General features: G+C 38.6%; 1 protein-coding gene across 3 annotated transcripts in view; it reads right to left on the reverse strand.

The window, feature by feature from the left end:
* The window catches only part of LOC133107594 (ephrin type-A receptor 7-like), a 93,184-nt gene that overhangs the window by 22,510 nt on the left and 53,722 nt on the right, over positions 1-16,952 (reverse strand). For all 3 annotated transcript variants that reach the window (XM_061216597.1, XM_061216590.1, XM_061216583.1), the window contains exon 6: positions 1,718-1,842. In XM_061216597.1, the coding sequence (XP_061072581.1) occupies positions 1,718-1,842 (125 nt within the window). The remainder of the gene's footprint in view (positions 1-1,717; positions 1,843-16,952) is intronic.

Here is a 16,952-nt window from a genome sequence, read left to right on the forward strand (position 1 = left end):
CTGGAGTACTACTATTGCTGTTTCCCATTCAGTAGTGCCTGAACACTAGCCAGTCGTTAGACTGTGTGTGTTCCTAAATCCCACAGGATTCAATGAGCCTGATTTTATACATATATTCATTTAATTAAATTCAGATATTTCTGTTTCATCAATTTTTTAAATACTGAACCAAAGGGCTATTGAACAAAAAGCACACTTGCATTGAATTATGGCCTATGATTCTGTCATGGCCGTTTAGTCTGCTTTAACATCTCATATACCTCAAATCACATATGCTTTTTTTCAAATGTGATTACTGACCCTCTCTTACCAGAAATGCATACAAACCCATACATACAGTATATGCAGCAGGTTACTATATGCTGGCATTAAACCTTATGGTCTTACAATAACTCACTGTAGCAGTTCCATTCCTTCAGACCAAAGAATGGGCTCAGCTGGTTACAGCCACATCCCATCTTGAAAGTACATAAAGGTACACTGCTACAATGCGCTCCAATGTTCTTTAAAAATCATTAAACAAGCATAGATAAACATAGATAGATAGCAGATGCCACAGCACTGTCACTGCCACTTTCTGGGGTGACAGCTGATGGGAACATTTCTCCCACCATCCCTGTACATGCCAATTTTCACTTACAAAATCCATTACACGGCATCCTCAAATACATATACTGTATGTTTTTAATGGAAGGGGTTTTTTCACAAACAAGTAACAAGTAACCTCACCAAACTGTGCTTGTGAAGAAAACAAAAACTTGAATTCATTTTAAAGAAGTTGCTGATTTACTGTTGGATCCTCTTTTTTCTTTCACACTTGCTAAGGAAGAAAGGTTCTCCCATCTCATTTCCTTGAGTTTCCCAGCACTTTAGGATAAAATAAGAGCATGTGCAAGGTTGGTAAATGAGGTCTCTGGAGTACAGTACAGAGGATGGTGAAGAAGGCTCAAACAAATTGTTATTCTTGCCTGTATCTAATGGTAAAGTGTCTTGGTCTGTGTTTGTTAGCAAGTGTGATATTCTGTGGGCTGGTTAAATTAGACATAGTCCCATTCACTATTATAAATGTGGATAAAAAGAATCAGGTTCACAAAAAGAAAAACGGACATTTCGATCTTACTGTAGATAAAGTATGTTAAATTAAAAAAACAAAACGTCAAGTAGTTACTACATAAAGACAGAATACAAAATATAAAGGTTTTATGAGAAAGGGAAAGTGCTATGCTTGACATTTCAAACATCAGTGAATAAATATTGTGCAGGCTACTGAGATAGTATATGCTTGGTATGCCCTATTAAACACGTTATCTGTGGTTTATGCTTGGCTGTTGACTTTTATTCTGAAAAGCCAACTGTTAAGACAAGTGACCTCCAAAACACACACCCACACTGCACTGCACACTGGGAAACACATACTCATTAGCACATGCAGTCCCCAAAGCACAGGCTCTATCACACACAAACACACACACACACACACACACACAAACACACAGCTCGTATCATATGGACTTTATATTCGACAAGGCACTTGCACTCCATTACATACATGCCCTCAATTACATACACTCAGTAACACATGCACAAGCATACTGTATCACACACAAACACACACAGTTATACGCATACAACAGATAACACAGATAAAACAAATGTGCTTCACATGAACTTTTAACACACAAATTCTGAAACACTGCCTAATGTGTCTCACACTCACTTTCTCATAGTACTTGATCTCATATTCGGTGATGACACCATTTTGGTGTTCTGGCTCCTGCCAGGAGAGCTGGACACTGCGTTGCTGCACCCTCTCCTTGACCAACTCGCCAATCTGTGAGGGAGCTGTTCAAACAAAGACGCCAATTAGCATGGGGCCAGATGGTCAAATCACATGTCAGCACCGGGCAGGCCATCCAATCACAAATCAGAGCGGCAACCAGTCCATCCAAGCACACAGCAGGGCCATCCAACCACATGAGAGCTCTGGACCATACAATCACCAGATCCAGTCTCTGCCCCGTATGTTGTCTGTGACATTTTTCTCTCCAGTCACAAAAATACCAAATTTCCACTGATTAATGTATCCATGTCATGGTGCAACAGGAAACTATTCATCAAACAAAGGAAGATGACATGAACCTCTTTGAGTAAAGCTGCAGTTTTTAGTAATGATAAAAACATTTTGTTTGTAATGCTGCAGCATCAACAATAAAAAAGAAAATGGTGCTCTTTGTGAAATTAGGTTGTACAAAGATGAAAATCAAAGTAAAGTTCACCTGAAATAATAGCCACAAGAGCTGATTATATGATTCATGAATTTGCTCTATAGCATAAACATGGTCCAGGGGTGTTCTGCACTTCTCCTGACACCAAAATGGAGGTCAAGTATGCTTCAGGAATATTGCTCAAATGTAAGGCCTTCAACTTTTATACAGCAGTGCCTTGGATATTTTAGATATTTCACAATTTTCACGACCAAGCCACAATATTTATGGTCGACTTTGATTTTCATGACTGAAGTATTTGAATTATGAAAACAATTTCTAATTCTAATTCTAATTTCTAATTTCAGTTTCTTTCCAAGCCAAATTTAAAGACAAATATTAAATGTAAATCCAGGCATACATCAAAAACAGTACCGTAACAAATACACTAGCATCTGAATGTGTCGGTGATGTTTGCACAGTACAGCACACACACAATGGAAATATCTTTGACATTTCCTATGTTACATGACATCCAATTTGACCTTTAAGTAATATACACAATTTGTACATTGGAACAACAGCCACATTTGACCTTTAACCCAAAAATGCACCAAGGAATCAGGGGCAGGGGCAATCTGCTCCGAGACCATATTGAGTCATACAGATTGGTCTTCAGATATCCTGATATCCTTGGAGGTAGTAACCACAAAAAAAAAAAACTCTGACAATGAAAAAGGATCCAATTTTCCGGAATGTTCTGAACACGTCTGTCATGTACAGTATTACGCTGGCTGACTTTTATATGACCACAGGTGCAGGGGTTTTGCATATAAACCATAAATGAAAAAGCGTGAACTAAAACCTGATCTTAATAATAAAATGACTTTATTTCCCAATTACATTTTTAGATATTTTACCTGCATGGAAAATGCTATAAACAAAAAATAAATATTAAAGAATAGTAGTACTGCACAACCACTGATAACCACTACAGATGACAGAAAGCCCTTACAGGGGGCTGCCCTTCTCTTTGAAGAGTTTTAAAAAAAAACATTAAAAGTGTAGATATGCTGTAAGATAGGTAAAATAAGAGCCACATGTGAAAATAAACACATACTGTAGAAAATTGGTTATGTAATTCCGCTTAAAGCCAACCTCCACATGGAATGCCAAGGAAAATTTGGTCAGTTCCTGAGCATTCTCTCTTGCTGCGTTTATTATGAAAAACATATAACTGGAAATAAATAAAAACATGGTTAAGAAAAAAGTGAGTGATGACACAACAGTACTCAGTAATCAGAATCCCTCTAGTTTTCTCAAATGCAGCTGTCTCAAAGGCAGTAGGATATTATAAAGCTACGCAGAGATGCACTATGACATCTGCAGCAAGATTGCTATTTTCATCCCCGCTTTCTAGCGCTTGCACTGAGTGAGTAGAAAGGGGGTGGGTCAGTCATTTATAGGTGCAAATTTGGGTAAAAGCTTGGCGCAGTGAACGTTTAACACATTTAAGGGGTCTGAAAATTCACCACCACCAAGATAAAAAAACTCCTTGCTCTACAGTACTGTATACGACAAAGTCTAGTGCCCTGACAGTGTTCTCACCTGCAGGGAGTGAGTTTCTGACTGTCAAAGGCACCTTCAGTATGTCTTTCTCTGCACTGCAAGGATATGGAATTATTTCTCACCTGCCAAAGGAGCCAGTTGCCAATTATACCAGATGATTTCTGCCAGCCAGCTCATGCCAACATTCATGTCAGGAGATCATCACTTAACTACCACTGGATGTAATAAATCACTGGCGTGACACCGGTGTCTCTGTGTAACGTGTTGAAAATGATAATGATGATGGTAATGAAGTCCATTCCGGTAAAATCAGTTCCGTCTTCAGCATCCATAATCCTCCTCAATGTTAGAACATTGTACTGCTACAGATACTACAGCAACAACAGCAGCAATAACAACTACAACAATGATAATAATAATAATAACAATAATAATAATAATAATAATAACAATAATAACAATAATAACAATAATAATAATAATAATAATAATAATGATAATAATCATCATCATGATAATAATAATAATGTATACATAATGCAAAATGCTTTATTAGCTTTATTAGATTTATGGCATTATGAACCACTTAGTATGTACAGCTATGCTTATACTGCATGACTGCATTATATCTTATCATACATGTCTCTATACAGTACTGTGAAAATGTATTTCCAACGTTATTGATTTTTTTGAAAGGTCTGAAACCATACAGTCTGACAAATATGCAGTAACTTTCCAGACTGTATGGTTTCAGATCTTTAGATTAATAGTAATATTAAACAAAGAGAACTTGAGTAAACACAAAAATATTTCAAAAGTATTATTTCATTTATTTCACACCCACGTCACCACTGTGGGAAAATTAATTGCCCCTGAAACATAATAACTGGTTGCACAACCTTTAGCAGCAATAATTGGGATAACATTAATTGTGGGCCAAAGCGGGATAAAATCTTTCCAAAGTGAAGTGAAAGACTGTTATCAAATTATAGGAAGTGTTTGGTGGCAATTATTTCTGTGAAAGGTGGTACAACCAGTTATTAGGTTTAAGGGGCAATTACTTTTCACAGGGGGCTTATCAGTGTTTGAAAACTTTAATGAAATAAATGAACATTTTAAGAAATGTGTTTTGTATTTACTCATAGTATATATTTACTCCCTTTGTCTAATATTACATTTAGTCAAATATGCAATAATAGAGGAAATCAGGAAGGAGTACGGCACTGTACCTAAAATGCATTATATATTTGGGGTCAATTGTAGTGTGCATAACTGGAGTTTAAACTTCAGGTTTAAACCTCTATACCACAGAACTGCATTATAACTGGAACAGCTAATCCTTATGTCACAGTTTTGGATACCTGTTCCAGTTGTAATGCAGTTCTGTGGTCTCAAGGTTTAAACTCCAGCTAATGCAGTTGACCCATTATAATAATAGCAACAGACAGCTTTAGCAATCCTCAACCGCAATCAATATGTAGCTACCCACTTGAATAATGCCCAGCAGCCTGTTCACACCAAAACACGACACATCAACTGAGGCTTAGGGAGACAGCCTCCCTATTTATCAGAAGGGATACAAAACACTTTTATGGAAAAATAAAAAAGTTCAATATACCTGAAGGATTTACAGCAGAAAAGATCTGTGTAGTTTGCGCCCGATTTAAAAGTGTCTGTTTCATAACACGTTAGAAAAAAACAAACTGAGCCTCACCCCCTGCAGAATGAAATCAGTCTGGAAGCCTGTATCTGAATGCATTACAGACATACATTCTTGCACCTTGATTCACTTGGCTGGTTAGCAGCATGGCAAAAGTAGCAGTAGTATGACAGTTAATTACACAGGCTCATTTGTCTGCTTCTATGCTTGGGCTGCGGCGCACGCCAAGATGATTATCCTACAGCAAGCAGCACTGTAATCGCTCATTAGAGCCCTAGAGAGCTCATTTCCAATATCAAGGAACCTATTTCAATTCCACTTATAACATAGCACCTTTACATAAAGCACAAAAGACCAAAGAGACCATCCTTGAGTGAAATTAGAGATACAACCTCATTAAAACAAATGCACAACATGGGTGCATTAATGCAGGGGCAGGCAACAGAGATGTTTCTCGATTTGGAGCCATCTGAGCCAAATTGTGCAATTTGATTCATTATTATGAAGCATGCCAACAATCTGATTAATCAGTTAGCAAGTAAGACACAGCTTCTTCAGATTGTGTTAGGGACATTAAATGATAAATTCAATTTAGGGAAATATGTTTAAATCTCAAAGCAGTGGTGGTGGGAGAACTGAAAATTGGTAGGATGGAAAACTTTCCCTTATATTTATTGATTATCAATACAGTGATTATTTCATAAAATACTCAATCCCATCAGATATACTGAAGCCAGATCTCCTCAATGAGACCATTTAGCAAGCAGCCTAGGCCTAATACAATAGGCTATTTGTGGCCATATGTGCCAAGATTGTAAATAATCTTAAAGAGCAGGTTTTGTTATTGCTGGTTATGCTGAATTATGCTGAAAGCAAACGTGGTTGTTAACAGAGTGGTTGATTAAGTGTAAACCACTTTTTCTCAATTGAAATGATCATGTAATCCCCTTAACATATGAAGAAGCTGTGTATTACTTGCCAATTGATTAGTCAGACTGTTGGCATGCTTGTTGATCGAGGAAAATGAATGAAAACAGGTTGAGACCAATGATTAGTTTAACCCTTTCCACTTTGCCCCTCCTAGAGGGCAATTTCCACCTATTTTGTACCAGTCCTATAAAACTGTCAATATCTCAAGAACTATTTACTGCACACACATGCTTGAAAACTTCAGAAATTTGAGGTCGAACTAATTTATGTCAGAGCATGTACATACAGTGCAGACAAAACACAATAAAGTACAAACAGACACATGAATGATCAGAAAAGCTTATTTTTCTGATCATTATTATTTATTTGTTTTGCTACAAAAAGCTCTCAGAAAAGGATTACTGAACCTAATGCCTTCTAACAAATGAACATCACATTTAAAATGGAACTTTATTTCAAAATGAGGTTACCCAGAGTTCCATTTGCCCAGTTAGCCAGTGCAATTATAGGTTTACATATATAGCAAGTCCAAATCCTGTAATTAGGCAAGTCTGTATATTCATTCTGCTATGCGAACACAGCGATATTCCTAAACTGCCTGTTGCCTGAATATGACACATTATACCTTGTAGGAAACCCTGTACAAGAAACATGCCATGTTTTACGTACTGAAATTACCTAGCAATGCATTTACATAACAATAGCAAATAGTTCAAGACAGCATTTGCTTCCAAATAGTCCTGGCAAAAAACAGCTTCATAACCAGGTGGGATATTTGGTCTCATAAATATGTTTGTATCGAATAATTTGCAAAACAAACTTGTATTTTTACCACATCAGAAATATGTTGGCCGGACATGGAATAAAAGTGAGCTATTTATTTTTTCTTATATTGAAACATGTTTTTTGACGGAGAGAAATGGTATCAAGGATAGTTAGAATATGCCTTTTATTGTACGATTCTGTGACTAGGTCAGGGTTGTAAACCGTAAGTGTGGCATGGGGAAACCTGCTGTTTTATTGTCCTGCATTGCAAATAAGAGGCTGATAAGAATCTCAATTGCTGTTCTCGCTGCTGTTCTCACGAACAATCTGGCATCGCAGTTTTGTGGTTTTATTACGTCACAATTTTTCGTATGACATAAATATGAACGCAACAATAATTTGAGATGTTGACGACTCAACCACAAGGGGGCAGAGTGGATGGGGGTAAAGGAACGTTTTCAACTGACCAAGAACCACTGTTCAGAGATAATATAACGTGGCCATGATGCACCTGAAAGTCTTCTCATGAAAATAAAAGGAATAATTTTTTTTTTAGTTTTTAATGACATTATATTAAAATACAGGTTGCAATGAACCATACAGCTTGCTCTTGGAGATGAAAGCTCAAAGGACTTAGAAACAACAACTGTTGCTAAGGATGAGAGGACTTTGGCGGGCCGTGACTACAGGCATGGTTGAATTAAGCCTAATTATTAATGACATTGTGTATATTTTGGTGTTTGGCATAATAGCTGTAGGCATTGCTGGGTCCCCAGGAACAGGGATGTATAGGAACTCCTGAAGTAAAGGAAAGAAAAACACAAACCATTAAAGCAGAGAATTCTGGGAAGTGTAAAAGTTTCTTTGCCTTGAGCTCCTTCATCATCGCTCTGGGTTTCCCAACTCCGGTGGGCCGGAACGTTCCTCCACGACAATCACCTCCAGAGACAAGATGCGGAAAGGAAAAGCAAAGGAATGGAAGGAGAAGCAATTTGCTTTCTTTTCTGCTGCTATTTCCCGAGGACTCAGTGGTTCAGAAAATAAAACCATGGGTGACGGACGGCCCCTCAATGCTTTGATTGATGCTGGGCGTCGGCGGAACGGTAGTTTGATCGATGCTGGGGGCCGGTGTGGCGGGGGTCATCTGCATGTCGTGCAGCGTGGGGTGGCGAGGTGGTTAAGGAGATGGTAGCCAGAGGGGTCGCAGGTTTAATTCAAGCCCTCAACTGGGAAATAAACCAGGGTATAAGACCATGTGCAGCAACACTGTGTCAGTCTGGCTCCCCACTCCACCCCATTCCTACCATACTACTATTACTACTACTAATACTACTAATAATAATAATATGTATTATTTATATAGCATCTTTCATATATAAAATGTAGCTCAAATTGCTTTGCATTCAGCACTAAGGTGAAAACAATTACAAAGACATAGTAAATGAAAAGAATACAGGAATAAAATAATAAGAATAAAGGAAAGATGAAGCCACCAAGGTTCTAATCACATAAAGACGATAATGCGACAGAACACTGAACCCTCTAAAGACTAGGTTATCAGTGCAAGTGTCCACGACTCAGAACACCTCCTGAGTTAAATTAAATACCACCAGTCAGAACTCAGCCTAAGTTAAATTTACAAACCACTACCCAGAACACTGCCAGACAGAACCAAACACCACTAGCTACCCAAACATCTTGGATTCAATCAGCGAACATCCTTATCTCTGACTTAAGAATGCATTATTTTAAGCAGTACTTACATTTTTGGCACAAACAGCTTGGAGAGTTAACTCCACTGAACAAAATGTTGATTGAATTCAGACATTATCATATTGCCAGGGCGCAAGGTTTTTCTCTGGTACTTCTTAAATATTTATCAAACGCCAGTGTGGGCAATGGCGATCGCCTGCTTTGCATAACAGAACTTGTACTGCAAGCTGAGTGACATTCATTCTAACCTGTGGCTGCAACCATGCTGGGAGCCCTGTCAAACTCTCCAAATGGTGCTCTGTCGTGTAATGGAAATTACCAGTCAACACTGATGTGTAATTACCCCAGCTGCAGGGTCTTAGATTTGGCTGTTCCTGTGACCATAATTATGAACAAGGACCAACAGGCTGTTATCTGTGTCTTGAAAGAGGCGTATGATCCGTTGCTCTGTATGAATGGTAATTCAATGTGTCCTACTGCCAATGAGCCAGAACTTTGCATGCAGAGGAAAATCCTGTATCTAAGTTTATTAGTGTTAACATAGGGTTTTTTACACCCCAACAACAACAACAGTAACAATAATAATAATAATAATAATAATAATAATATTGGCAATAACTCCTTCAGTGTTTTTGTTTTAAACTCTTGCTAAAAGCAGGTCAAATCACAGCTCACTGTCAGATTTTGAATGAGAGTTGGAAAGGATGTGTCAGATGGTGACATATGTCTTTGACTTAAATGTACATGTTGGCAGATTTTGGCAAGTTAATTTTGGCAATTGCTAAACTTGGAAAAGCACTAGTGGAACGCCAGTGAGTTAAAAACACTTGAACTTGAACACTTTTTTTTGCACAATTTATGGATGGCAGGCACTAGTAAGAGAATGCCTGAAAGTAGAAAGAAGAAATATCCATAGCATAAGTGGTAAGTAGATTTTTCCTGGTGTAGCAGAGAGCACTGCTTCACTGCTTTCAGCTGCCATATGCCAGAATGAGAATTTCATCACAAATATTTTTGTGAGCAGAATCGTTTTACATCTCAGCAGTAAACGCACGGAACGAGGGTTTGTGTCTCATGGATCATGTTCCACAAACCGATGCATGCAGCATATCCTGTCTCTGTGAGCCACGTACAGGGTATCAGCTTAGCCTATAGTGCAAATGAAATCACTCGAGTGGGTGAGTCACACATCTGCAACAACGTGGACACGCTGTGGTAAAGCAAACTCCAGAAAAGAAAAGACAATAACACAGCTGGATCTACTCAGTCCATGCATGATTATAGTGTTTCGGGCCCAGCAAAAATAAAGAATGTGGGGAGAAAAAAAAGCTCGAGTGCTGACAAAAAGAAAAATGAAACAAAGGAAAACACAATTTCCTTTAGAAGAAGAAATGATAATAGAATGACGCCACAGCTCCCTTGGGTCCGCAGCGCTCTCGGGTTGATCGGCTCCGGTCGCCGCGGTTCACGTGTTTTGGAGAACGCTTGGCAGCACATCCCTAGCGGTCACAGCTTCAAGTGGATGAATTCCGTTCAATCAAACATTACACACAGAGTCAATACCCCCTCACAACAAATGTTCTATGACACTATGGGAAGGCACACTGTCCAATGCATGCCTTTTCCATTTTATCAATTTACAGAGCAGGGCATTTTGCTGAGGCAGTTGTAATAGCTTGTATATCTGGACTATGGGTTGTCATTAATTATGCTCCTCACTCCTACTGGCACTTTATCTCCTGTACTACCATGTGTCCTGTGTGGATAATAGACACTGGTTCATGGATGAGCACATTATAAAAAATGGACACTGGATCATATACTTCAGCTGCACTATAGCTGAGCGAGGTTCCATAGCCACCCATTAGGGCACCATACTATCTGTGACATATTTTAATGTTATGCAAATGAAAGAAGTCAGGTTTAGTACTTTGTTGCATATCCATTGCATACAATGACTGCTTGAAGTCTGTGACTCATAGATATCACTCGGTGCTGAGCATATTCTCTGGTGATGCTCTGCCAGGCCTGTGCTGAAGCTAATTTTCCATTCCTGCTTGTTTCTGGGCCTAGTTGCCTCTTGTTTTCTGTACAGCAAAGGGACGCATGTTCATTGAATTCAGTTTGGGGTAAATGATTTATGAATGAGTTGTGAACTTCCTAGGAGATCAAAATTCTCAGAGAATCTCAAACCACCCTGTCTGGCACCAACAATCATTCTACCGTCAAAGTCACTTTGATCACATTTCTTCCCCATTCTGATGTTTGGTCTGGACAGCAACAGATCCTCTTGTCTAGTCGTTGAGAGTATATACAGGAGTGAGCTCCCTATTTTTTTCTTGATATGGCTCAGTACACAACAATTTTAGATTTGTAATCAAACACAGTTACAGCAAAATACATATTTAGAGCAAAGCTGATCAGATGCAGCCACTTCACTAGTGAAATAAGCTTACAAAGCTTACAAACACAGCCATTGGACCCAGTGAACATGTCAATGAGGAACTTGATTGTTAACAATTGATTTCAGCAGACCAAAACCTGTCACATTGCATGCAACTATAATTAACCCTGCACAAAGACTGCTTAGTCAAAGCTTTTCACCCATCACCAGCATATTAGATTCTCATTCATTTGTTTTTGCGTTTAACTCCATTCATTCTCTGCACTATAATGTAATTACTTGGCACAGTTGCTGTCATCCAGGTTGGCTGAGGGTTAGAAAGCTAGAAAGCAAAATTCCTCTCATTTTAGGGGACACAAAGTAATTGGGCAGTTGGCTTTCACTATCTAGTCTTGATTCTAGGCTTTTGATTTCCTTTGGAGTCAAAGAATCAACGTTTGTCAATATGAGGACCAGAGTTTCAATGACAGTCAAGGAAGCCATTATGAGAAATAAGATGTCAGAGCAGAACTAAGTTTGAGTGGTAGATCATGAGTACACTAATTTTATGGAAAAACCCAATAGTTTGGCATTAGCAAATTTGAGAAATTTGTTTTGTCTAATAGCCAGACAGAGCCAGAGAGCAACAGGGCATCAGAACTGGAGTCGGATAAGCAAAATAATTCAAGCAGGTTAGTAAGTTCCATTTTGTGTGTTCAAGCATTGTGTTGTAGTTTTAGGTTGTCACCTACAAAGAAGCAAGCGAGTAATAATGAACCACAAAAAACGATATTATTTATTTTTACTTATTTACCGATAACAATGTTGAGCATTGACAGTGCAGTCCATAAGTATTTCAACTGTGGTACTATTTCCATTATTTTGGCTCTGTCCTGCAGCACACCGGATATGAAATGTAACAACGTATTTGAAGTCCTGACAGTCTCTGACTGTTTCTTTCTTATTTCTCAGCCTCATAATCGCTTTCTTGACTGTCAGTGGCACAACGCTGGTCCTCATGTTGACAGATGCCAATAACAAACTCCAAAGGCAATCAAAAGCCTAGAATCAAGGCTAGATACTGAAAGCTTTCACATACCTGCACAAGGAAGTGACTGAATACAAGCCAACTGTCCAATTAATTTTGGTCCCCTAAAATGGAGGGATATATGGTATGGATGACAATACCCTAAAATTAAAGGTGACATTCTGCACTTTTACCTCACATTCATTGTTTAATTTCAATTGCAATGTGCTGGAGTACAGAGCCAAAAGAACAGAAATTGTACCACAGTCCAAATACTTACAGACTGCACTGTCGGTGAAACATGAAACTTTTTATTTTCATTGGGGGTCCATTAAAAAGCAGTGCGTTTGCATACAACTGATCTTTTTTGTTACTTTACAGGATCTAGAGCAAAAAAAAATAGCCAACTGAAAGAAATGCCCCCTTGTTATGTAATGCCCTTCAATTTTTTAACACTTGCAAATAAACTGCAATATCTGGCTATGACTCCACTCTGCCATACTACTTTAGACAGGTGATGGCACCCCTGAGTCAGAGACATGTGCCAAACAATAGGCTTACTGAAACAAACTGTTTGGAACATCATAAAGAAGAGAGCACTGGTGTACAGCATGCTTGGGATCATTGCCTTGCTGTGGGATGAAAGACTGTCCAATGATAAGCTGATAAGATACTTCTGTACACTGCAGATATCAGTAGTTATGATATCAATGCAAGCAAGTTAGCCAGTTCCTGTGGCAGCCATACATGCCCAAAAAATAACACCCCCAACCCCATGTTTCAAAGACGAGTGGGGTGCTTTGGATCTTGGGTAGTTCCTTTTAGCCTCCGCCCTTTGCTATTGTACTCTCTGATACAAGTCAATCTTGGTCTTATCTGTCCACAAGACCTTAGCAAACTGTAACTTGGCCATCCGGTTGTGGTTTGCATCTTGCAGTGTAGCCTCTGTAGTTCTGACAGACAGTAGCCACTGACACATCCACAACTGCTGCCTGAAAAGTGTTTCCAATTGGGTAGTCAGGTGGTTTTGGGGGGCTTGCTTCATTATGGTGAATTTTCATCAATCAACTGGAGGTCTTTCTTGGCCTACCAGGTCCTTTGTGGTTACTGAGATCAGTACTCTCTTTCTTCTTAATGATGTTGCAAACAATTTATTTTGGAAAGCGTATTGTTTGCCGTATGTCTCAGACTGTTTTTTCTTTCTTCTTATTTCTCAGACAAACTCAGAAGGCAATTAGAAATAATTAATAGCCTAGAATCAAGACTAGATACTGAAAGGTTTCTTTTACCTGCCCTATGGAAGCGATTGAATACAAGTAATCAGACCTGACTACTCAGAAACAGCTGACAACTGTCTAATTAATTTTCGGCCCCTAAAATGAAGGGACTATGTATAAAGGGGATGTGCTGTAATTTCTACACGGATCGCCCAATATGCTTCATATTAATGGTGACAGTTTGCACTTTAACCTCATTGATTGTTTCATTTCAATTAAATATGCTGGAGTACAGAGCAAAGATAATATAACTTCTACCACTGTCCAAATAATTATGGACTGCACTGTATATGTACATTATATCTTAATCAATGAATCACAACCTGGCTTGTCAATCACTTGATGAAAACAAATTTACATTGGTAGGAACCTCTTGCTTCTGATATAGCATGGTGCCCGATAAATCTAAAGGGTTTGATCAACTACGCCTATGCCGATTATGCCCTAAACTAGCTATGTGCATTTGATTGGGGATGGTCTTATTGGCCTATGCGGCTTTGTATTCACCCAGACCACTCTGCTTTTTTCATTCCAGGATGCATTTAAGTAGACCTGCTTTGAGTAAACCCAGTGATGGCTCAAACTGCAAAGCAGACTAAAAATAGCACCCCCAGTCCAGCATGGAACTGAATCTTGCTCAAATCCAGGGCAAAGACCCCCTCAATCCCTTGCAGGATGGTGGTTACTATTTTCAGTCCTGTAGGGAACAGAAGCTTACTACTTACCTCATACGCAAAACCAGGGAAAAGACCACCCCACCCTCCTGGTTGCACTCAGCCACAAGATTTTCACTGCTCCACCAGTGTCAAAAAGCCCTGGTTCCCACAATCCCCTTTAAAGCTGTTTTATAAAATAGCTACTCTAATATAATACAGCTGCAAGCAGCAATATCCAGGAGCAAGGCTCACAAAGGGCTGCCAAGAGACAGCAGTGTAAAGAATAAAATGAGTTGCCCATATGCACTTAATTTTACAATAAATATTTGCTAAAATAACTGAGGTCAAATCTAATAATGCACTTTCAGTATGCGGTCAACAACTTAGTACGGTTATTTTGCACAAATACAGAACCGTATAAACAAGTTAAACAAGTTTTATAAAATTGTTCAACATTAAAATTAACATCCAGCCTTTCATAACCCTGCAAACAAGTCTACAATCGACTGTAAAAATTGATATAAAATCAGTAAACAAGAAAATGTGCAAATGTGAGTACAATTATAGAATGATCATACTAATTCAGAAGTGAATATTTTGATTCAGAATTAAATAAAACAGTGATTGAAAAAAAAAACATATTACTTTTAGTCCAAGACAACTCCATGAAATCTAAATGTAATCTTTTTTCTTACTTTTTTTCTTTTTTGTCCTAGCAGACCTGAGCTACCCGCCTTTTCTCTCAAGGGCATTAATTATTTGAGCCCATCATCATCGCTTGGCAGAGTGCTTTAGTCTTTTTATTAGAGCCACTTTGATAATAATGGCCACAGTGTTTTATCATGCGTTGGTTAAATGGCAACTGATGTATATCCGCTTGGGGTGCGCTGGGTATGCGCTGAATACCTGTGCTGCATGCAAATCTGCCCTGCTCTTCTGTAGGGAAGTTCATGGTTAAACACCAGTAAGCAATATGATCCCTTCTACAATCACCACAGGTTCACTGAGCTGTTATGCTGCATAAAACAAGTATCAGAATGTAACATTCTACAAAACAAACTCATACAGATCACATATACAGAAATTATTAAAATATTAGAGTGTGGGTCTGCTCGGTGGCTTCCTGTAATGTGAGTGTTGGGTATTGACTATTAAGTCTGGTACTGAATTTTGACCATCATACAATGAGCTGTAATGTTGCCCAAATAAATATTGTGGCAGATTTAGACAAGAAAAAAAAACTAGGGATACAAATATTTTAAACCGAAGACTAGCTTGATGGTCACCAGTTTCCAGTTTGCTTAATCAGTTAAATGGTCTTAAAGTTACAAAAGAACTGAATGCTGAGAAGCATTTATAAAATTCGGGAGCCATTTGGGACACGCAAAGAGTTGCCCAGAACCGGATGTACCTCTCCCTGCCCTGCCTGAAACTCCAAATACCACCTCCATTCCTCACAGGAGCGATGATCATCATGTTTTCTGCAGCAAACCCTCAAAGGTGGCAGGACCAGATGGTGGTCACATGGTCCTCGTACTTTAATTAAAAGGTATTTGCTCAAATCCGACGGGAGAGTAAGAAGGTGGGCTTGCTTCTGAAACAGGTGCAGTGGATGAGAGTGAGTTTAGACTGCAGGGCTGCAGGGCTTTAAAGTCTACCGGGGGATGCTCGCTGAAAGATCACCATCCGTTTACCCCGAGTGTACCACTCAACAGATCCCAATCCAGCTTGAACATAACCCTGAAATTTCTGAACATCATTGATACCATATGCTTACTTGCATTTTACAATGAATACATTGGTGTGGGCTGTACCACATTGAAGTCTAGGAAAAGGAATGCCTGTTTAGCCTGATGCACCTAGTACAAATCCACCTGGATTGCCAACCAGTAAAAGAGACTAGGTCTGTCACTAGTCTCTTTTTTTTATCAGCTAAGCGCTCTCAATGCAATTTTTCTCATTTGTCAGAATCGGAGAGAGACACTTTTTCACATCCCTACTAATAATTTTGTTACTGTAATTATTAAATATTAATGTACAACCAGCCATAGGTAACATAGCTTAGATTAGCCTGGCTACATCATACAGTAGTTGGCTTTTCAGCTAAATGTAGGTTTTCACCAGAACATCTAGATGGGGTATAACCCAATTTTCACCATAAAAATGTTCACTGAATGAACAGGTAAAATAATCCTTTCATTATCATGTAGACATGCACATAATAGCTACTGCAAATGTCAACGTTGCAGTCAATTTATTTATTAATTTCTTTATGTGGAACCCCAGAACTAAGCTGACCATAATCCTTCAAATTCTACAAAGGGACCCTTTCCACTTTGCCACTTTTTCCACCTATTTTGTACTCGTCTTATAAAAGTGTCAATATCTCAAAAACTATTTACTGCACACGTCGTTGATTGAAGGTGGGTGTGTACCATTCCGAAATTTACACAACATTTAAAAAACGCCTTGTGTTTTTATAGTTTAGCACTGAATATCTACATTTTAAAGTCAAGAACCAACCCAGAACTAATTAGTTAAAGATATCGACAGGCACTCAAATTCTAAGTTTTCCCAAACTGCTCCCAGATCCTCAAGTGTCCCCAAATCTCTCCAAATACCAAACATGCGCATATCTTTTTGTACAGACACATGAATGATAAGAATGATAAGAAAAAATATTTCTATTAAAACAGTTTTTTTATGCAAGATGTAAAGAAAATTAACAGTTTTATTCACATATATGAGAGTATGTTTTTATAAAGCAT

Source organism: Conger conger, chromosome 1, assembly GCF_963514075.1.
Source record: "Conger conger chromosome 1, fConCon1.1, whole genome shotgun sequence".
Lineage (NCBI taxonomy): Eukaryota > Metazoa > Chordata > Actinopteri > Anguilliformes > Congridae > Conger > Conger conger.